General features: G+C 46.3%; 1 protein-coding gene across 1 annotated transcript in view; it reads right to left on the bottom strand.

The window, feature by feature from the left end:
• The window catches only part of LOC135825908 (fibrillin-1-like), a 289285-nt gene that overhangs the window by 70907 nt on the left and 194821 nt on the right, over positions 1-23557 (bottom strand). Inside the window, exons 5-9 of the mRNA XM_065338544.1 lie at positions 20025-20060; positions 14335-14422; positions 11291-11381; positions 5504-5564; positions 1481-1533 (exon numbers count right to left, since the gene is read on the bottom strand). Coding sequence (XP_065194616.1) covers positions 1481-1533; positions 5504-5564; positions 11291-11381; positions 14335-14422; positions 20025-20060 — 329 coding nt within the window. The remainder of the gene's footprint in view (positions 1-1480; positions 1534-5503; positions 5565-11290; positions 11382-14334; positions 14423-20024; positions 20061-23557) is intronic.

Raw genomic sequence — 23557 nt, forward strand, 5'->3', positions numbered from 1 at the left:
ACACTTCCTTTCTATCAAACGTTTTCTTTCCCTTCTCTTCAGGATAGTACAGGGAATGTTGGAAATTTGGAAAAACACATAACATCAACATAGGCGATAAAATGACTAAAGTGTTAAAAAACTCGAAAACAAAAGCAGCAAGTTGTAGACAAACACGTTGAACACATCAAGAAGCATGAACCAATACTGGAAGTGACAACAACGGTTAATGTGAAGAAACGAGGTAGACCACGGAAGCAGGACAGACTGGACGTGGAGCAGCACACTGATCTCGACCAAGGCAACCGGAATTGCAGGGACGCAGGGCGTAATGGGAGAGATTCGCAAGCGGCAATATCGGAGGTGATAACGGCCAAGTCGTCGGGTCAGGGAAACGGTACCTCGGCAATCAAGTGTCACCTGTCAGGCAGTGCTAGTTGTCGTGAGTGGTATTCCGATGATGTATTCTCTGTTTTGTCGCGTGGTAGGTCTTTGTTACATCTTGCCGTGTTGGAAGCTTTGTACATACGTAAGTTAGACCCTGAGCTTTGTGTTCAGAAGGAGAATGTGTTGTCTTTGCAGTTGTTTGGCACTGTTCGTCGTGAAGGTGCGAAATAGATCTCTTGATATTTCTCTCTTTTTCTTGTCACTACGTTTTTGTCACTTATTGGATTTGCATGCTGTTTTCTTGATTCTTCACATCTATTTTTTCGTGTCACTTCTACACATAATTGGAGTGATATATTTCTGAACTTCTTTTCCTTATAGTTGTAGTCTTTTAGCTTATTTCCATCATTCCCTGTAGTATTTTGATAAGAAGGGAACGAAAACGTTCAATACTTTGACACATGTCCTAATTGGCTGGTAGTGACTCTTGCGTAGATGCATGCGTAGATAATACATTTTTGTAATAATAATAATAATAATAATTAAAAAGCTTACGTGGAGATAAAAATGTAACCAATGCAATAAATAGAGTAAGCTGCGCACTCAGTACAAACACCATTAGCAAAACTTGTTTTCATGTAAATAACTAAGCTTGTTCCTAAACGTTTTCGTCGCCATCTCATCAGAGGATTACTGGCAAATCAAAATTAGCTCTAAACTCAATATATATACGCACAATGCAAGTAATAATTTAGACCCTAAATAGCGCGAGAAAATGAGATCAACACCAACGGCCATTGAAACGTCAAAGGGAGCATCATCGCAGCAGGCAGTGCCAGTAACGGATGTGTCTTTGGTACTGACATCTACATCGGCCTCGTCTGGATTGGCAGTAGCAGCAAGGAATGTCAGGTCGGTTTCATTGTCACGTAATTCCAAAGTATCTAGTAGTTACTCTTAACTCGTTTCCATATGTCCTTTTTTTCTACTTTGAAATAATAATCGATTGAAATTTGGAAGAGTTTCGATCCCAGGGAATCGAAAGTTGTACAGTCCATACAGACTGTACACAAAGGGTTAAGTAACATTCATTTATTTACGCAGGCATCCCTACCTTAAATCAGCAAAGGAGCGATGTGCTATACCGCTGAGTTCCGTTCTCGTCCCCTACAGAATAGGCAAACGAAAGAAAAACAATGGCATTGTTAACCCCTTGACTAGTTTCCTTGGAGACAAAAAATGCTATAAAACTTAGTAGTAGCACAACTTCAGGCTCTTTTACAATATTTTGCGAACATTCTGAAATGTTTTCACGAGTGTCGTATCAATGCCTTATGTATTATTCCTGAACACGTGTTACCCTTACGCTACATGTACTCAAGTTACGTGTACCGCCACGTGTATGCGCCTGGGCAGTACCTCTTACGACTGCAGTCTGCTGTTGCTACCTTTACAAATGTTTCTTTCATATTCTCTTTAAATCAATAATACAACAGTACCCTAACTCCCAAAGAGCGCGAATACTACATAGTGTCAAAATTGTTAGAAGTTGCGGATTTACTTCGATGCCAGGATATGACAAGCCTAGCCTGAAATGGGGTTGCAACAATTTTCAAAAAGAATTGGCCGCCTCCAAGCAATAATGTACTTTGATTTTCGAAGGCCCACTCTCTTCGAAATCAGAGGAGGAGACGGCATCCTTCTCTGGGTAGGCCAACAAGATAAAGATAGCTACAACTTGTGGACTTTCGACGATCCTGGAAAGACGCAGAAAGTAGGCAAACTCTACGATCGTTTCGAAAAACACATGCAGCCTAAAGTCAACTCTTGGCTGTCCAGATAGGAGTTTCAGAAGATGAGGCAGCTGAACTCTGAGTCAATCGATGCATTCCTGTCAGCAGGGAAGTGGTAAGTTTGCCAATCGAGCTGAGCTACACACGCATTTGACCGAGCAAATAATTATTAGCACTCGTCATCATTATGTTCAGGAGAAGCTCTTGGAACTTGGAGACAGCTTGAGCATCTTGGATACTGCTTTGGATATCCCGCGTTCTCAGTAGGCGTTCTCAGTAGGCTACGTCTTCTCTGCTCAAGCAGCTTACTGGTACTGCCTCGCTGAATTCCAAGCCTGACCAATTGGATGCTGTTACATCAAAGTCGACAAGGCCTAAGTATGGGAGTTTGCATACATAGCACTACATACAACTGCATGTACGATATCCACATTACCCCCTTCCCTCAAAAAGAAAAAAAGAAGAAAGAGAAAAACGTAGAAAGGAAAAAGGACATATTGTTAACGAGTTAAGAGTAACTCTCCACCACTGTAACTACATACTATCATATAGTCAGAAAGTGCAACAACTTAGCACAAAATTGACAGAGTATTGAGAGAAAATGTACATCGTGTGAAGCAACTTGTTTTGTAGTCAACTAGTCAATCACAATGTCATGCATGAGGAGTACTGTAGGAATTTGGCGTTTGGCTTGTACAATTCGTTTTTGCACAAAGCTTCCCCTTCTGTACTTGTCTTTGATATTTTTGAGCGCGGGTCAAGGGGTAGAGCCCCTTTCGGGGGTGGAACCCCCGTGTTAGAAACAATTGTGATTCCGTGGAATATAAAACACCCTTGATGCATATCTTGAACTTTGTACAGCATACTAGGCTGTCAACAAAAGTACAGGTAGTACTTTTCAGGCGACAAGCGGCAATTAGGGTGCATAGAGATCTACTGTACAGTACATGAGGACTTTTTGAAGTGCTACGACTCGTACACTCAAAAAGATACTTAGAACAAGAGTCTTGCAGCCTGTAGCTGTAGGGTACAGGGTACAGGGCCTAGGGGTACAGGGCCTCGGGGTACAGGGCCTAGGGGTACAGGGCCTAGGGGTACAGGGCCTAGGGGTACAGGGCCTAGGGGTACAGGGCCTAGGGGTACAGGGCCTAGGGGTACAGGGCCTAGGGGTACAGGTACAACGAGCGCGCCGGTCGAAGCTGGACAAAACTTTTTTTATTGTTTTCTGATCGTTTCACGGTGATCACCGCTCACCAGAAGTGGTCGTACCAGTCGTACCGACTCTAACAGCCCTGGTACTATTTGAAATAGTGTAAAGCAATGTGACCCAAACTTGAGGATCAATGCAGAACACAATGAGTTACAATGTACACTCGACCAATAAGGGGAAAGAAGAAGAAAAAAATCAAATGTTCACAAGTTTGTAGACAATGCCAATCTGGTAGCAATGGAAGCCACTCATTTGGTGATGCATGACTCGTGGTGATGCATGACTCGTGGTGATGCATGACTCGTGGTGATGCATGACTCGTGGTGATGCATGACTCGTGGTGATGCATGACTCGTGGTGATGCATGACTCGTGGTGATGCATGACTTGTGGTGATGCATGACTCGTGGTGATGCATGACTCGTGGTGATGCATGACTCGATGACTCAGATGTCAGCTTCTAGTGATTTCCCTGCAAGCTTGACCCAACGGTCAGCTCTGGTCTATACGCCCTCGCGGAATACATTTGGACGAGATGTTGGCGGTGACAGCGAATCCAAGGCCTGTGGGGCAGGTGGTGCTGTCGTCTCCGGTGAGGCTGCAGAACATAGTGGCAATGTGAGCGCAGTTGCCAGAGCTTCAGGCCTGGATATTGCGCTGCTTGCTGGCGATTGTTCGAGATGATAACTAAGACTTTTCTTGCCTTCCTTCATATTTCTTTCTCTCGAAACGACCGACAATTGACCAGGTTACTCCACATTGAAAATGTTTGAAAATGTAGAATTTATCGAACATCTTTGATCGATAAAAGTTTCTGCATATATGTGCAGTTCGCAGTTTTCCTTCACTCAGAGCTGAAAACATGTACTTCCTCCGGAAACAAAAACTTCGTGACTTTTTCACTAATTTTCGCAGCTGTTCTGTCGCTCTCTGTGTGGCTCTGTCGGCCTGAAACACCAACAGATGACATTTCCGAACAGTAGGAAGGCATGATTCGCATTCTGGAAAGCCGACAGTCATTGCAAGGCAAAGGTTTCGTGCTGTAAACCAAGCCAAGCGGTGATGTTTTGCATTTTTGTCTGTCAGGTACATTACCCACACAAGCACTGCGCTCACTGTTCATCGCTGCTAGTTTTTGGTTCAGCATGAGAAAGAGCAGGACAATGGCACTAAGGAGCCAGAAGAGTGTGAAACGAATAGCAGCGAGCGTTTTGAAATCTTTTCCATCCCCAAAAACACCAGCCAAAGTCAGAACAGGTCGGCAAGATGTCAAAACTCCAAACGCGAAGATGTGACACTCGTCACTTCGCGCGGCGCAGCAAAGCTGAGAATCGAAGTCATCTTTCAATGGAAGATCTTGCCTTTTTCAGCAGCCTCCACTCCGATGTCTCCTTGGTAGCATAGGAGAACAAGCAAGATCTCCTCACAGCTGTCGTGACATGATGGGACGACTACAATGTGGAGAAAAATGCGAAATGTTTGGCTTTGCCTGTACGCGTCGTTCCGGGGCATTCTTGAGAGCCAAGGCGATACCAGAGTACCATCGCCATCGCGGTCTCCATCTAAATGCTAGGGAAGGCACTGGTGGAAATCACGTACTAGTAACAGCAAAGACGATCAGGGACGCGGAGAAGCTGCTCCGTGACATGCGAGAACACGTCGATTGACCTCCCACTTTGGTTGGTTCCAGCCGTGCTGAATCGAGCGATGGCGACTTACACTGAGACTCTATTCCCATCAATCGATCTTGTAGATAATTATGGTAAACATGTTCATTGAGCGTGCTGAAGAGTTTCTCTTCCCATAGAACACTTTTGTTGAGTACAGTTACTCCTTGAAAAGTCATGTGAAAAAGTCACGAAGTTTTTGTTTCCGGATAAAGTAGAAGCGTTGTGCTTGAAACATTGATGGTTTTCAGTGCATGTTAAGTAATTAAATGACATCATACATGTACATATACATTAATAATCATTTATGTCATGGATGCTGTAGCGCTGGCCGTTTAATATTCAGCATTCTATGCATTTTATAGTGCGGCTAACACACAGTAAAGCACGGTACTAAAAGCCGAAGGGCAGCACATTGACCTATACCTGGTGGCTCAAGACACTATCTACAAAACTTCTTCAACTTACATCATTCAAGTTGCTTGCTTGAGCAGAGCAGAGCACAGACCCACCCCTGAACATGTTCTGACTGTGAAGAAGACAAAAGCAAGGCAACAAGATGGCAAAGCGCCTATGGTTACACAAGGTCCCTGCATGTTGTCAAAGAAAGCTTGATTCGAAACATTACAAGATAATTATCTGATGTGCTTCAATGCATCTACCAGTCACTAGTCCTCTAACGGTGGCAAAATATCCTGTACATCAGAATTACACCCTAGCTTTCTGTTGCTTGTCGCTGTCAATGTCGCTTTTTTATCTGCATAGTGTGCACTGCCATTGCTCCGTTTTGGCTTGCTGCTTGCTTCTTGCATGTCTACAGTATAATGTACGGTGACTGCTTGCCTGTGAGATATTACATACGATTACTAGAAAGCCTCGTTCTCTAGCTCTCTCTCGCTCTCTTTCTCTCTTTTTGATCTTCCTTTCTTCATTCTTGATTATCACCACCTCGTCTCTCGCATTCACCTGAGTTTACAGTCTTCTCCTTGTACCTTCTTGTTTTCCCGCACTTGTAATAATATTACAAGTGTGGGAAAACAAGAAGGTACAAGGAGAAGACTGTATGTACCTTCCTATTATGAATACACATTATGTGTATTCATAATAGGAAGGTACATACACACTATTCGTATTTCCCGCTCGTTCCCCATAGCAATGAGAGCCTCTCACGTATAGAAGAGCGCATACTCCAGTGGTTCTCTAGAGTTGTTGTTGTTCTGTTCTCCTTCGTTCTTGTCTACTCTCTTGTCAAATATTAATTCCATATTCAATACTATAAAACCCCTGTGTTATGGAACACACTATCTCCTTTCGCCGTGCACTGGCTACGTTGGCAACACTCGTACCTTGATTTGCTGGCCACATGCTACACTCCAATGTTCTGTGAGTTTGCTCAATGGAGAGAAGAGGGAAATATTTTCCTGACAATGATGAGTCTTTGAGTCTGATTCTAGAAATTGTAAACCGCCCTTGCCTCGTTGGTTGTGCCATGCCAATTTCATTCTACTTCCAACCAAAAGGCCGCACCAAGTTATGTCTACTTCCACCTTAAACAAAAACTTCGTGATGGATTTTTAGGGACTGGTTTGCGCACAAACTGCCGGGAAATGAGTTGCGATCACTTTCTCGGCCTTCCCTGGCATGTCATGAAAGAGGTACGATGCAAGGGAAGCGACCTTTCACAACAAGCCGAGCGGATTCAATTGTTGCACTGTGGCAAGATAGGTGATGGCAGTCATGGCGAGCAAAACTGAAATACCACTTCTCCGAGGGGATATAGTGCTTCTTGGCCTCTCTACTACTCTAGCACTGAGTTTGAGAGTGATAGAGAGCGATGGAACGGAGCAGCGAGCCTACACAATGATCGAATGAACAAGCACCTGCTCCGATCGCACAGCATAATTAAATAATTCTGAATTCTGTGCCTTTACTCCTCGTTTTGAGTGGAGATGAAACCAGGGAGTCGTAAAATATTTTTACGACTCCCTATTGGAAACGAGTAATCGCCACCGCGGCGGATCACACAGCTTGAAAGCCAACTTGAACGAAAGCGACATCACCAAAGTTCAGCGGAGTGTGATCAAAGAAGCCAAGGCAAGGCTGAAACGAGCTGAACAACGACGAGAGAGAGATGACGACACGCGTGCAGCAGATGACAACAGCGACGCAGGGTCAAAATTGAGTTGAGCGAAAGCGTCGCAAACTGATCTCTCTGCTCATTCCGCCAACAGTTTCTCTTGTAAGGACACTGTACATAGGCTGAACTACCTTCATCCAGTAAATTACAATCGATACAAACTGTTCTTGACCTGTTCTAGGCATTTTCATATCCATCAAAATCCATCCCGAAGTCTTTGTTAACGGAGGAAGTTAGTTTCGCGTCACCGTGCACGTACCTTTTCAAATCACCGACAAGAAAAAAAGACTGAGTAGCAGTGAAAAAAAAAAGAGACTGCTACATCATTTATAATCATAATCACCAAGCGAGCTGAGATACCATGTGTCCAGAACTCCGAAATATTCCAGGATCGTGGAGCGGATTTCCACTCGACGAATGTCAAAGTGCGGAAGGAGCCATCCATGAAATCTGTTACTGTATCGCACCAGCCCAGTCTTCCAGCTGTCCTGTGGCAACTTGTAATCCTTTTCGGGTATAAGTGATACTTTAGCAGTGCCATTTTGTGTGCAGCATGGCTCAGTACACATAGAATATAGTTTTTTCCTCCGTTTTGTGTGTCTCCAACGTAAAACCTTGAGAAGAGAATTTTTAGCAGCTCCCAGTTGAAGAGGCATTCCAGCTTCATTTTAGATGCAGAGTTTTGGATGCGAAGACGGAGGCCCAGTTCTGCTCAATAAAACGGAGTAGAGTCACTAAAGTGTGTACCATGCACCATTCCGCAGGCCAGTGTTCGCAGGTCACTGGATTTCAGGGAGCCGTAATGTAGGTGAAAGTTGTTGTAAATTGCATAGTGATGATATGTTTTAGATTTTAACTCGTGGAAGGTCTAAGTTACATCTTGCTGTGTTAGAAGCTCTGTATATTCGTTAGATCCAACACTATGTGTACAGAAGGAGAATGTGTTTTGTTGGAATTGAAATATTTTATTCTCACGATGGGGGGGGGGTGTTATCACTGACGTTATTTGATGTCACACCTCGCGAAAGTGTGACTAGTGTTTCCTCATTTGCGTCTTTGCATGCGAATGTTGCGAATTTGTATTACGACTATGATTTACGCATGTTGTATCTGATTCTTTTCTTGTGGAGTCCAGTGTCTGATGTCATATTTGGTCTAGGTGTACGCGCGAGTATGGTGTGGTGTGGTGTGTGACGTTTATGGTATGTGGTGCATGCAAGAGTACGAGTTGTCAGAGTGTGAGGTTGTGCTTCCGTCTGTGTAAGAGTGACTGTCAAGTGAATGCTGTGCATGCGCAGTGCTAGTTTGGTCTGGGAATGAGAGTTGTGTGTGATTCGTCCGTAGTCTGGTTGTCTTGGTCTTGGTCATGTGTTCTGTACGTATTGGTCCCTGATTGGTCGTCTCGATTTGTCGTCGGTTTATTACTGCTTGTTCTTTGTTGTTTTCTCAGAGTCTTTTCCCGGGAGCCTTTCCCGTCGTCGTTTTGTCCCTTCACAAAGTTTGTCTCTCTCCTCCTGCGCCCTCGTCATTTCTCGGTATAATAAGTATTGAAGATACAATCAAGAGTTTGCGTTGTTGTGTGGCGGGGGCCAGGGGGAGAAGCCTACTTCACGAAGGTCGGGCTAGATTACGAAACCATGTTCACCGCCTCCAAACTACCCTTTTAAATTTTGATTAATTTTGAATTTATATTTGGCCTCATTTTCTCTGTGCTGCGCTGATGAGTCCACAAAGGAAGAAACAGTTCTATCTGCAGATTGAGTATTTCGCTTGTAGTAGTTGACCACTCTTGTGTGGGGTAGTGCCTTTGAAGTTTGCGTTACGCAGAGCTCACTGACTTGTTAGTTTGAGCACTCTGGCAAGGTACGTCTGGCTTTGGAAAATTCGTTTCTCACTACTATCAGGTTCGGCCTCATTTTCTCTGTGCTGCATTGGTGAATCCACAAAAGACTAAACAGTTCCGTCTGCAGATTGAGTAAGATTCTATATTCAGGAAAACCCGAAAAGGATTATAGCGTTTATTTAATGTCAAAGAACAAACAGGCAGTGTTGCCTTATTACGTGAGATCGACTCCGGCCACAAAAAAAAATATAAGGAAAAGGAAAAGATGTAGAAAGGAAAGGACATATGGAAACGAATCCATACATGAGCCAGAGCACGCTAAAATATGACCACAGACCAAAAGCTCGACTTTCTGATTTTGGTTAAAAAATGATCAAACACACCTAATGTTCACTGTCTGAAAGTTTTGGATTGATCTGAAATGTCTAAGTGTTGCTACAATGGTATTATTCCCGTAGCTATGCAGAAGACTTTACTTCAGTAACGTCTGGCGCTAGCCAGGGTCCACACAGCTTTAATTTGGTGTTTGTGTGTTTGTGTGTTTGTTTGTTTGTTTGTGTCACGCCTGGCGCTATCTGTATATGACGGCAAAAAAGCATAGGATAAATTTTTAAATTCTCCTATTTTTTTCAGGCATATCGAGGGATTCGAACCCGCGCTATCGCCCTACATGCATTCCCCCATACACTTCGCAATCATACCCATTCTTCCAAGTTGCTTCACGTTATTATCTTGCATTTGAAAGCCCTATTTGAATATTGTGGCGAGCTTTTTGTGGCCAGCTGTCTTTGATGGTACGGTACGGTACGGGACAGATACGGGATAGCGCCAGACGGAGGTCTGTCCGTCACAAACAAACAAACACCAAATTAAAGCTGTGTGGACCCAGGCTAGCGCCAGACGTTACTGAAGTAACGTCTTCTGCATAGCTACGGGAATAAACTTACTTGCAACAAAGAAATGCATCCGGAACAGTCCAGTCGACCGAGGAGAACAACAACAGCGACTCGCGTTGCACTGCACTTCGTATTTTTTGCCGCAGAATTCAAATCGCGGTTTTCTCGACTTTTTCAAAAAAATGCTGTGGGCATGTTTTAGCGCACTCTGGCTCACATCCTGTACACACACCTTGTACACACTCTCTCTAACGGTCTCTAGGCTACCCTGCAATTGATATACATTAGTTCAAATTTTTGGGCAAGGCCCACCCCCCCCCCCCCCCCTACTGCCATTTTCCTGATGATGGGCCTTGCCCGAAAATTTGAACTAATGTATATCAATTGCAGTGTAGCCTAGAGACCGTTAGAGAGAGTGTGTACAAGGTGTGTGTACAGGATGTATGGATTCAAGTATTGGCTACAGTGGAGTCTCCGAACCTGGAGAAAAGTGTTTCCATATGGACACGAGTTAAGAGTAACAGTGCACCACTGTAACTAGATACTATAATAGTCAGAAAGTGCAACAACTAGGCACAAACCTGAGAGAGTGCTGTGACATTCGACGACCTGACATCTACCTTCAACACATCTCCGTAGCGCTAACCAACAGCCCCCCAACTCGGAAGGTTCAAGGTTAAGGAGAGAACTGTTGCGTACATGTACCTTCCGAGGTTCTAGGTAGCCTGGGAAGGTTTGGGCGCAGTCAAGATGACCTTCAGTTCTGCTGCTGCGTCCATGTCGACTCGCTGTTCAAGATAATGTTCACTTCGGTCATCGCGAGTCATCGTTCCCGTCGTCAGATTGATTTGAGTTTTTAAAGCGCTCTCTTCCTCGCCAACAAATTCAGCCTCATCTTCTCCCACGCCAGGAGAGATTTCAGCGCTTCGTTGACGGCGAAACATTTGCGGTAGCTCATGGTAGCTTGCTGAGCGTGCAGCGGAGGTCACGCTTTCGATTCATCGATTTTGATCGCCAATGTGTGGTACGTGGGTCGATTTACGCAGGGTTTTCTTCTACGTGAGCTGTAGGATACTGGCTCTCCTGTACACAGAGTTAATTTGCTCCAAAGAAATCCCGTATCACCGAAAAATGCACAGTTTCAAGTTCAATCAGGACGTGACAGCCGGAAATCAGCTGATTCACTTCAAGTGCAAATTTCTCAAAATCAAGTGCTGGGGATACTGTCCCTTTTCCATTGCGCTGGCTCGTAACCGGTATGATCGAAAGTCTGCAGGTCGGTAATATAAGGTTAATAAGGAATCAGGTCCGTATAACGGCTGAACATAGAGGACTTGTGTACTTTTTTGCTAAAGAGCAACACAGCCAGACAGACTTACTTGTTTCCTGGTGTGGAAAAAGTAGCCATTATGACTGCCGAACTCGCAAGCGTGGATGATCTTGTTCCCTGTGGAACATACTCTGCTGCAGCTGCGTACATAGAAAACAACATCCAAAGACTAGGTGAACATTTCCGGAAGAGAAACAACTTTCGGACCCATAGTTTGCAGTAGAAAACAACGATGTAATAAACGTGTAGCCAATTGTACCCACCCTATGTGATAAATTCCCTATTACCATCGCTACTATTTCAGCAAGCAGCTAAACTTTGATTTCTCTTTATCCGATCCCTGTAACAGTTTTCCCCAGTTCGCTATAACTTTACACTCCCTCGCACCTCATGCGTCTTACGCCTGTCTATTAGAACCTTCGTTGGCGCCATTGCCACATGTATACTATCACCTTTTGCATATAACTGGTCGAGGCACGCTCAACCAGGCCTCTTACTTTTCAAGTTCGATTAAACCTGTTACACTGGTAGCAAGCAGATGGTTAGTACTCTGCTCTTGGCAGGTGTTCTGGTTGCTCTGCTTACGCTCCTCGTACTCGTCGTTCGGCTGATAAACCGCTCAGCGCGTTAGCCAAGGAAACCGAACGATACATCCGAACTCGGAACCGTGGGAGCCAACACCCCGCCTTACGAAAGTGCCGCCTGTGTTTGGAGGAGATTCCGCTACATTCAAAGAATGGACGTTTGCAATGGACATGGCCCTACGGTCGTTGGCACTCCCAAATGCGGCACAGAGGGTCGACTACGCGGCAGGAGTTTTGACTGGAAACGCTCGTCTTTGGTTGATAGCGGCATTGGAAGTAAACCAAGTGTTTTCCGACTGGCCTGCTCTGAAAGCGGCACTTGGCGATGTGTACGGACCACGGCACAACGAGGAAACATCGCGTATGGGACTAATTTCCGCAGCGCAGCGCGGGTCGCTGGACGCATACATTGCTGCTTTCACTCGCCTCAGGCTGCAAGTGCCGGAAATCGACCACCACACCAGAGCGCTGCTGTTCGTCAGGGGTCTAGTGCCGCACATCCAGCGACAGGTCATGTGTGAGCATCCACGTACCCTGGAGCAAGCTGTCATGGCAGCAAACACTGTGGAGCAGTCGTCAGGGCCACCGGGTCGGGGCCACCCGCCAGTAGAGAGTCACGTTCCGTACCCAGCTTCCGTGGTCAGGGCCTCCGCAAGCTGACGGACCAAGAGCGTGTCCAACTGCGAGCAATGGGACACTGCTTTGCTTGCAGTAAGCCAGGCCACCTCGCTAAAGACTGTACTGAGGGTGGACAGCGCTACCCAAACGCTGGTCGCCAGTAAGAAAGGGGGTGCGGTTACTGGCGACGACCCAAGCACCCACGCCGGTACCAGTCGCTAACCGGTTCGGAGCTCTGGAGGTTGAAGACGTTGCTCTCCAGGAACCTACGGAGCCGGAGACACCCATAGCTGTAGGAAATTGTCCCGTTGCAGAAAGGTGTCATGTCAGCAACGTCAGCGTCGGTAATGAACCTGAACACGACCTACTGCGCATACAGGGAAAGATCGGCGGTGGGACAAGACACTGGCCAAACCACGTGATAGTATAGATTGTGACAGCTCAAACCCAGAGCTGCGCACTACACACATCCTGCTGTCACAGGGCCTGTCAAACCGCGATCATCGCATCCAAGACGTGACATAATGGTGGAGTTGACTCAAAATTTTCTTCAATGGCCGAGAGATCTGTCGCTGTCGCACCCTGTAATAATAGTTATCATGTTGGTAAGATTATAACTGTCCAACAATTGGTGGAATGACCGTAGGGTGGGTGAGTGACCCAGCATGTCGACGTTGAAGTCGCCCATGACAATGAATCTATCCTCCGCTTGACAGGTCATGCTATCCTCGAAGGCTCTCCAGAAGTCCGCCGTTGCAGAAGGTGGGCGATACATGAAGTGTAAAAGCACCCGATCTTTGCGTGTGGTGCGTAGGGCTATACATATGTTTTCTATGTCGGTATGTTCGGCTTCTCTGTGGCGACTGACTATGAGGCTCTCCTTGTGGTAAAACGCAACACCGCCACCCATGCCGGTTGATCGATCGCGCCTTAGAAATGAATAGCCAGGTATATGTAGCTCTCCGTTGCTAATCGTCTCATTGAGGCAGGTTTACGCGATACAGCAATGTTACGCGTCTCCTGGAAGCTGTAGATTTCACGCGTTTTACGGCGTAAGCTTCAGAACGCTGCAGTAATGCATCCAGAGATTCGGGTGTGTTGCACGGGGCTCTGCGGGTGTGTAGGGATTTTACCCTTTGGCTCCCCACTATACAAATTTCGACGGTATTCCGTCGATGACTTCAAACAGCCATAACTCATTCAAATATTGCACTATCGTGAAAATCGAAAAATGTAGGGTGTAGCTGAATGGCTAGTGCGCAGTAAGCTTCCACAAACGCAGTTTTGAATCGTGAAAATCTGTTCACTATGAACAAGAAGATGAAAGAAAACATGAGAGTTTGTTATTTTCAGGCATGGTAGGGGAATTTGGAGAGGAGATGGAAGTGGCCCTGGTATGCGCTGTGAGTCCCTGAAATGGCTTTCCGGAGTCCAAATCTTTCCAACAAGCCATGGATCGTGAAAATCCATCAAGGTACAGTGAAATAGGAATACATTTCGTTCTGAGCTGCGCGTGCAGCTTGGAACAGGTCAGCTCAGCACCTGAGCAAATGCGTGGCCAACACAGGAAAATGTTGGCATGGAAAGGGTTAAAAGCGCATATACTCTAATTTAACAAACAAGGCCGGTCTAGGAAGCTCGAGGTAGAGTGCTCAATGTACGAATGTACAGAGCAGTATACACACACAACAGAGGCGAAAGGCTGTGTTAGCTGTAACTTAAAGTTTCACGCATCGGAGCGATCATCAACCGAATGCTGCTGTCTGATGATCGCTCCGATACGTGAAACTTTACTGCAACAGCTAACACAGCCTTTCGCCTCTGTTGTGTGTGTATACTCAGTACTCGGCCGTCGTCCTCAAAGGGTTAAGTACAGTATGGCTACACTTACTAGCTTTGTAGTACGTGTGTTTGTTATAACCTACTTGTTCGACACAAGTCATTGGTATGGTGCGAACGTTCTTAAACATCGTGGCCGTCTGCAGGTCAGAGTGGTGAGAAATTGCATGCAAAAAAAGTTCAAAAATTAGATTGCTATCACTTTTGTGTAACTCCTGTATTCATTTGTTAGCGTGTTCAGAGTGGGGAGCGAAATGTGTAATTTTTATATAATTATTATCATATTCGAAGCAATACATGGCTGGGGTAGCCAATGACCACTTTGCGTTTGCAGGGTTTTTACTTTTTATAGCCAACCACGGCTAACAAGGAGAAGAGGAAGAAGTCCAAAAAAGGAAAAAATTGAAGTCATCAGTATGTGAGCCATTATTATTATTTATACAAAAGAGAAAGACCAAGGAACTACAAGTTACGCTATACTATTCACTAACACCACCAGTTACTTAACAATCAGCTCATGCGATACCATTGCACAACACTGATCGACGGTACTGACGTTCTACAACTAACTGGCTAACAGCAACACATCTTTGTTTAGTAACAGCAAAAAGAAAGTGAAAAAAAACACAAAAAAGGGACAAGAAATAGGGGAAGGAAGAGGCCTCCATCTCCCCTCTTCATGTAGAGCCTGTTGACTGAGGCTTTGGGGTGGTGAAATCCAGACGCAGTCAAGGCTGATCTTGTCACTCGATCTGTGGTCTTTATTTCAGCCTCAGTCCAATTTACGATTCCATAACTATATGTCATAACCGGCAGAACATAAGTATTGATGGCCTTGATCATGTTTCTCGCATTCAATCCACTGTTAAGAAGCAAATGTAATCTCTTTTTGTATTCTGCAGTGAGTTGCGTCTTGAGCTGCGGGTGAGGTATCATGGCTGCTTGCACTGCTCCAAGGTACTTGTATGTTTTATTGAGTCGTAGCGACTCTGCAATAGTCCCATCGCCAACCTGGATAGAGCATCCTTCATCTGGTTTTCCTCTCCTGACGTGCAGCACGGCACACTTGGCCGGGTTGAGATTCATGCCGATGTCATCACCAACGCCACACACGGTAGACACGAGGGTAGTCACATCATTTGTAGTTTTCCCATAGAGTTTAATGTCGTCCATGTACCAAGAGTGATTGATAGTCAACTCGGCGTCTCTGCAGCTGATTCTGTATCCCAAAGGCAATCAGTTGAGCTCAAAACTGATTGGGTTTAGCGCCAGGCAAAACAGTAACGGGGATAATGTGTCACCTTGAAATATGCCTCTTCTTATAGATATGTTGCCGGTAGTGACCCTGCATCTTCCCTGGTCGCATATGTGCATTGTCGTTCTCCAGTTCTGCATGCTACGAGCAATAGTTTCGACCAGAGACGGGTGGAATCGATACATCGTCAAAGCATGTAGAATCCATTCATGCGACACACTATCAAACGCCTTTTTGAAGTCCAGGTATGCCATGACCAAATTTCGCCCTTTCGTATAGGCATCCTTCAGAATCATCTTATCCACCATCAGGTGCTCCTTGCAACCAAGACCAGCTGCTGCACAACCGCGCTGCTCCGTTGCAAGTATTTTATGTTGATTGATGTGCTGCCACATAATCTTTGATATGGTGGCGGTAAAGAGCTTGTACTGTATCGGAAGACACGTAATTGGTCTATAATCTTTGGGCATTGCCGAAGGTGGAGAAGCCTTCGGAAGGAGAGTAGTAGCGCCAGACGTCAACCATCCCGGAATGTCACTGTGGCGATCTATCACCCTCTGGAAGGCTCTCCGAAGGTAAGAATGCAGGCTTGTCAGCCTCTTCCACCAGTACCCATGCAACTTGTCATGGCCCGGAGCCCTCCACAAGGCCAGTTTGCGCAGGCAGTCTGCCAGGATGTCCTGGGTGATAACTGCGCTACTCTGCACAGGGACGTGTTCTTCATAATATTCTGCTTGCCTTACATACCACTCACCAGCGGTGAACGGCGCAGGCGTAGACAAAAGATCACTCCAGAATTCGGTGGCTACACCCGCCTCTGGAAATTGCGGCGTCTCCAATCGATTTGAAGCACCACTAGCAGAGTTTGCAGGCTCCCGAAGCGTCCGGTAGAAAGCACGCTCATTCATTTGGAACATTTTGTTAGCTTATTTGGCCTTTTCATTCTCTCGGTATCGACGCATCCTGGCTGCTAGTGCAAGAAGTCTTTCTTTGCCTGTAGCTTCACTTCCAACTCGTCTGTGTTTCCTACTTCAACTTCATATCTCCTCCAGAAGTCATGATGTTTCTCCGATGGATATCGTAGCATGCTGGTGAGTCGGGAAACATCCGAGCGGAGTTGATCGATTTCCTTTGTCAATCGGATCTGCCACTGCGGCGGAAGGTCCTCGTCACTTCCGTTCTGGTTGGCATTGCCAGTCGGATGATTCTGACTGCCTTGGATAGTCGATATGCAAACGCAAGCACCAGCATACACGAGGCAATTGATCTCATGGAGCGACGCCTCACCATCAGGAAGTAGCCAGCGACACACAAGCTTGAGCTGAGAGTTGACCATGGCGGTAACACTGTATAATAATTTATTTTGTACATGCTTTTTTGTTGGATTAGGGAGGCATTGTCGCTGTGCCATGTCGGCCACGACCTCTGCATGATACCTCTTCTCCAACTCCTCCGTTACATTACTAATCTCTTCGGGCAGCAGCTCATCTTCCAGGTTGTACTGCTCAGCATCAGTGTTGGTGGGGTTTTCTTCAGTTGGTAGATTGGGTTCAACACCACACGCCACATCACCACTGTCATCACTAGTACTGGTACCAGGTAACTCACATGTAGATCCACACGTACCGCGGGGTGAACTACTTCCACATGCACAAGCGCACACAGCCTGGCCACGCGGTGTCATGTCAGTACTAGTAGCACCAGCAGCACCAGCAGCAGCAGCACCCGCACTAGCTGCAGCACCAGTAGTACCAGTAGCAGAAGCACCGGCACCACCACTGCACCCCGCCAGGCAACGGTCACCTAGCACTTCAGTCGCCATGGCTCCCTCACCAAGCGTATCCCGAGACGCCTCTGGACTAGTCTCCGTCCTTGTTGGTTCTTCTGCCGTGCACTGCTGACGAATGGCCCCGACATCGGCGGAGGAGAGTCGTCTGCTCTTCCGAATTTCGCGCAACTAGTTGGCCAAATTCACCTCGGTTACCTGTCTCTCCAGGCCCCTGCTACACCAAGCATCGTGCATCCGTCTCATGTACCCACGAGACTGGACACCTCCAGGCGTCGCAATTGCGTAGCACTCAGCCAACACTCTCACTTCTTCCTCCGACCAGCGCTTTCTCCGGCCATCCCGACCCTCATTTCCGTCCATTATTGAAATAAGTATTACAATGAACAAAACGTTCGTTATTATTATTATTATCTGTTGTGAAACGACAAGTTCTCGAGAGTGAAAGGCCTTCTCGCTTGTGACATTGTGTTCGTTTCAATGCAGCTGTATCCCGACTCTGCCGTACCGCTGATGTTTACGACGTGGCATACGCTACAGGCGCTATGTGCGGTTTGCTGTGTGCGCTGTAGTTGTATGTTGTATGTGTATGCTTTTCTCATATACGCTGTCATTTTCATGCTATAACTACCTGGTGGTTTTAGTGTTAGTTATTCAGTTAGTTTCAGTTGTTCATTCAGTCATTCATTGTTCAGTGTTGTTAGTCGATGGAAGTGAAATATACTGTTGAGAATAAATAGTTGTCCTCGTGCCGTGTGGGGTCGTTCGTTCCTGATACTTTCGAGAACCAGAGGGTTCACAACATTATCTGAAACTCGGCTGTTGAGCCATAAATAAATGTGGAAGAGAAAAGACATATGGATACGAGTCAAGAGTAACTCTCCATCACTGTAACATGATACTATATACAGTCAGAAAGTGCAATAACTAGGCACAAAACTGGCAGAATACTGAAACATTCGACGTCCTGACACCTAACTTCAACACATCTCCGTAGCGCTAACCGACAGCCTTCCAACTTGGAAGGTTCAAAGTTATGAGTGGTATGAGTGTGTACACATGATTTCTATCCATTACAAATTGTTTGTCTCCTCAATAATCCTTGTGGTGCTACCTTATACTTTTCTTCTTCTTCTTTTTTTTCTGTTTTTTTTTACACAACTTTGGCCAGGCACTATCGTCCTGCATGCATGCATTCCCTCAATACACTTCTGACACATGTATATGCACATTCTACCAAGTTGCTACCTACCATGGTCCTACCATGGTCCTACCATTGAAACCCCTACTCGAATATTGCAGCCAGCCGTCTTGGACGGTACGGTACGGGACATGTACGGGATAGCGCCAGACATGCCCGACAGGAAACACACACACACACACAAAATTAATATGAAATAAAGCAGCGTGGACCCTGGCTAGAGCCAGACGCTACAAAGGTAAGGTCTTTGGCATAACTTCGGGAATTAATGATAGCTTGTATGCCGCCCTACCGGTAGGACCCAATAATAAAGCCGCAGAAGTCCTTTTGGATGAACTTTTTCTTAAAAAAAAGAAGCTTAAATGCAAGACTACGTCCAGTGCATTGTATAAGTGCAGTATTTACCAAATTTTGAAAATGGCCATGCATGCTCCAGTCGCTGTGTGGGCAACTATGTCCAGAGTAAATTTTGTCTATGGAACATCGATCGTGGTGAAAACATATTATCTTTCTTAGCCTTACATGGCAGTGGAGTGCAAAATTCGACACTTCGTTTCTATGGTTGCCAGGGGCTATCGCCATGGTTTTTCGTAATATGCCTTGTACTATCGTGTCGAAAATTAATGTTAGAACAGAAACCTTGCAGCATTTCTGTGTATGATGGTCCTGCTGGTAGGTCATACGGGTAGGACAGAGGTCTATGCAAGCTATCATTAAAATTTCAATAGAGAGGTTTTGCAGAGCGAACATTCGCGCGAATTTTCGTTTGACGTCCGTGGGAATGTTCGCAGCTTTGAACGCGAAAGTTGCAGGAAAAGCGAAACAAACTTTCGCAGTAGTTTCCGTTTTTTGCGGACCGGTGCACCGACCCGTTGGTGCATGGTGAGCCACCCTCAATCCTAATTTTTGTGCTTCATCTCTACTCTTGGCTTAGTCCGCGAGTGCTAGCTTTCCCATACTTGGGGCAACCCGTGTTGCTTCATCTCTGGAACCATCTCCGATTTTTTTCCTAGATCCTGCCTGCTCGTCTTCTCACTGCTCTTTGTCTACATCAATCATGCCCTTTTTTGAATTTCTGGTGTTCATGCACCAGATTACGGCACAAGCCAACCCGTTTGTCTGTGGGTCTCCGGCCATGGACAACGTAGTCAAAGAGCTCTTGTCTCAGGCAGTGACTCAGGGTGCCACTACTTGCAACAAACAAATAAGCGGATGAAGACCACTTCTCAAACAAGCGCGAGTGCACGCAAAATTTGCTCGGAGCGAAAATCATGCAAACCCAATTTCGCACGAACGTTCGCAATAGTTTTCGCCAGCCGGAACGCGAAAATCATTGCGAACGTTCGCTCTGCAAAACCCTCTAATAATATTTTCAGATGGCTCCGAACACACGCCAAGTTAGAAATGTTAGGAAAAGCAACCCTGACCAATGTTGTGCGTTTGATCAATGTGGTACTTGCAGTAATGTGTTACATTATCAACTGTACTACATGTACTCACCATATCAATCTCTACAATATGAGTATCATAGTTCTCCTGGACAAGAAAAATGAACAAAAACATACGTCAAGGTGAGAAGAATTTTTGTTGGCAGTGGTGGTCATGGTTTGTGTGTGTGTGGAGGGGGGGGGGGGTGTTTATGTGTGTGTGTGTGTGTGTGAGGGGGGGGGGGAGGGGTAGGTGTGGGTGTAGGTGTGGGTGTGGGTGTGGGTGGGGGGTGTAGGTGTGGGTGTGGATGGGTGTGGGTGTGGGCGGGTGTATGTGTGGGTGTCGGTGGGTGTGTGGGTGTGGGTGCGTGCGTGCGTGTGTGTGTGTGTGTGTGAGTGAGTGCGTGCATACGTGTGTGCGTGTGTGGGTGTGCGTGTATGTGGATGCGTGGATGCGTGGGTGCGTGTGGGTGCGTATGTGTTGAGAGTGAGGAGAGATGGGTTTATTGTCCAGAATATTATGCAGTTTACTAGGTGTTGGTGGCCATTGTGAGTTCCCTTTGGGAACGGACACGACACTTTACTCTCTTTTTACATACCAGACTTCCAGGACACTACAGAGGCCCCGACTAAATAGGAAAAAGTTGCTAGAGAAACTTGCAAGCTACAACTTGGCAGTGCAGCTTATCGCCTGTTCGAGATGGAGGCGTTTACAATTACAACTTTACCGGTTGAAAAATAATATGAAGCACTCCGGTTCTCCACGAAGCGTGTGGATCTCAGCTTTGCAGAGCAGTTTGAATCGTGAAAGTTGGTTGAATTTGAGCAGAGAGGAGGAAAAGAACGTGTGACTGAGTTGTTGTTTTGTTCCGTGGCCTAGTGAGCCAGTTTGGAGAGGTCGTGTACGTCGCTCTGGTGGGGCTATGGAGCTGAGAGCTCCCAGGATGGATTCGCTTGGTCCTGATCTTTCCAAAAAGCCCCAGGATGGTGAAATTCCATGCAGATGAACTGATTTGATAATAAATTTTGTTTGGAGCAATGCGCCCAAACTTCACCAGGAGAGTCTGTGCGCTGTAGTGGCAGAGTACTATGGAAAACAGGGCAGCATGCAAAGGGTTCAGAAAAAAACTTCGTGATGGCTTTTGATGGATATGAAAACGCTTAGAACAGGTCAAGAACAGTTTGTATCAGCTTATGTACAGCGTCTTCACCAGAGAAACTGTTGGCAAAATGAGCAGAGAGTTCAGTTTGCGTCGCTTACGCTTGACTGTACCTACATCCCCCTGTGTCTTGCCTTGTGTTTGTCTCCACATGTCTCTTTGTAGGGCTGTGTTCCCAGTAAAAACAAAAAAACCTGCATCGCTGTCGTCATCTTTTTGACTCCTGCGTACATGCGGCTGCACCGTCTTGTCCCCATTGTACGCCTTCACTATTATATTCTGTTGTCTTGTCTTTTCTGAGTGTCCGTCGTCAGTCGTTCGTTGTTAGTTGTCGTTAGTTGTTAGTTATGAGTTCTCCAGTCGCCTCTTGAGGTAAAGTACACGAAAAGCTCTCTCTCCCGATTTGACTAGTCTGTTTGATGTGTGGCATGGCGAGCGTTAACGTAGAAGAGGCAGCTCGTTTCCCAACCCGAGACGACAGTCGTTCGTTGTCAGTGTTCCAACATATCGTATCCACGACCCTGAGTTCGTCTCCGTATCAGCCGTGTTTTCGTCTCCTCTTCGTGTTTTCGCCATGGCTCCGCTTTGCTGCGTCTGTTCAACCCTATCCTCGGAGCTCCTACTCAGGTGGGCATGCTTTGTCTGCCCTTTGTCTGCCCTGCGTCTGCCCTGCGTCTGCCCTACATCTGCCCTACATCTGCCCTACATCTGCCCTACATCTGCCCTGCTTAATGTTTTTGTACCTTGTACATAGTTCTCCTTCGATTTGGGATTTTCAAAAAATTGTTTCGCAGTAAGTCCCATGTTGTTCTCTTGTGAAGTTGTGTACGCGTACTCTCGCTCGCGCCTTGCTCCTGTTGCCAGAGTGTTGGTACATGATTGTAATTAGTAGCACACGTAACGCTGTGTGTGTCACTGTTCGCGTGGTCGTGTGCACTGTGTTTTCACACCTTCTGTTGTCCGCCCAGTCCTGCATGCTCGTCGTGTTGCTTGGTCGTCAGCATGGGTAGCTTTGCTCTTGTTTGCTTACTCGCCCTGTATTGTACGCTGGTACACATCGTTGCGTTGTCGTCGGACTGCTCCGATCCTGTGTCGATCGATTTGTTCGGTAGATGTCCCCGTCGATTTTCTCGATGTGGTGACACTACGTCGTTTCCAGTTTTGGGTACATGTACTTTCATTTTCATTTTCCTAGTAATAGTATTCATGTTTTGTGTCGAGCGTTTTAGTGCTCCGCTTGGTTGCCCCACGGATCGTGTGCAATGGCTGTCGCCCAGTGGTGTGACCTGCTTCTGATATTCTCGTTGACGGTCCGGGTGGCAATGTTTCTGTGATCGTGTTGTTTTGTCTTTGTGTTTCGGCACGTGGGTCTCTCCATTTCACATAGGTGGGCTTCCGATCATGGTGAGCCACGGTCTGCCTGGTGGGCTGGAGGGATCCAGGGCATATTTGTATCGGTTCGCCTTGCGGGTGTTCGGTTTCCGTGTTTTGCTGGCTGGCCTTTGTGCGTCCCAGTAGGGACCAGGACGGATTTTTGGGTTTTTTGTTTTTTTTTGTGAGCGGATGTGTTTCCGCGTGATATTCTGGTTCGATCCCTGTGGGTTTTCAGGTTTAATCCCTGTGGGTTTTTCAGATTAGAGACTTGTGGGTATTCAGGGTAGCGCCCTGTGGTTTTCTACGTTATTTTTTGTTTGCGTATTGGTGACCGATTTGTTTGTGTGCTATCTAGTGTCCTCATTGATATACTGCCCCTGTTCCCGTAGGCGTGTTCAACGTTGCTATTCTGCCATTTCTTCTTGTCTTTTTTTTCCTTGTCTGATATTTGGCTCCTGGTATGGCTGAGATGTTTGCGTCAGTCCTTCTCTCTTTCGGCGTGTGTCCTTGTGTTTCTCGTAGTTTCTGTAGCGCCATCGGTTTTCGGTCAGCCGACCAGTGTGCGTCCTGCTGCCCCAGTCTTCTCGGCCGGTGCGTGCTGTAGGTCTCGCCGCTCCTGGCAGCGTCGCTGGGTCCGTCGGCATACCTGTTTCCTCATGCATTTGTACTTTCGTTTGTCTTGACTGTTGGGTGGGTGGCGTACTAGATTGGTGCTGTTCAAATAATCAAGATCCAAAGGGACAAACACAGGTCGAACAGCTCGCCAGCCGGGGTCCTCTGCAGAATCTGTTGCTTGCAGGTTCCGTTGATTGGTGCACAGTTTTGCGGGGCTCCCGACTGGTGTTAACCCTCCTGGCCTACTCGTCATGCGTTCAACAGTTGTGGCCACACTTCGTTTCAGTTTTATTGTCGCCTGTTTATGTTGCTCCACATTCCTTTTCTCCTGTATTTCTGTCTTCTTCTCTGGTCTGTCTTCTTCCGTTTTTTTTAATACACTTCGCTGTGGCTGCGCTTGTGTCTCTTCGTTGTACATGCGGTTGCATGTGTAGTTCTTTGTCGTACATGTGGCTGC

This window comes from Sycon ciliatum, chromosome 10 (genome assembly GCF_964019385.1).
Source record: "Sycon ciliatum chromosome 10, ocSycCili1.1, whole genome shotgun sequence".
Lineage (NCBI taxonomy): Eukaryota > Metazoa > Porifera > Calcarea > Leucosolenida > Sycettidae > Sycon > Sycon ciliatum.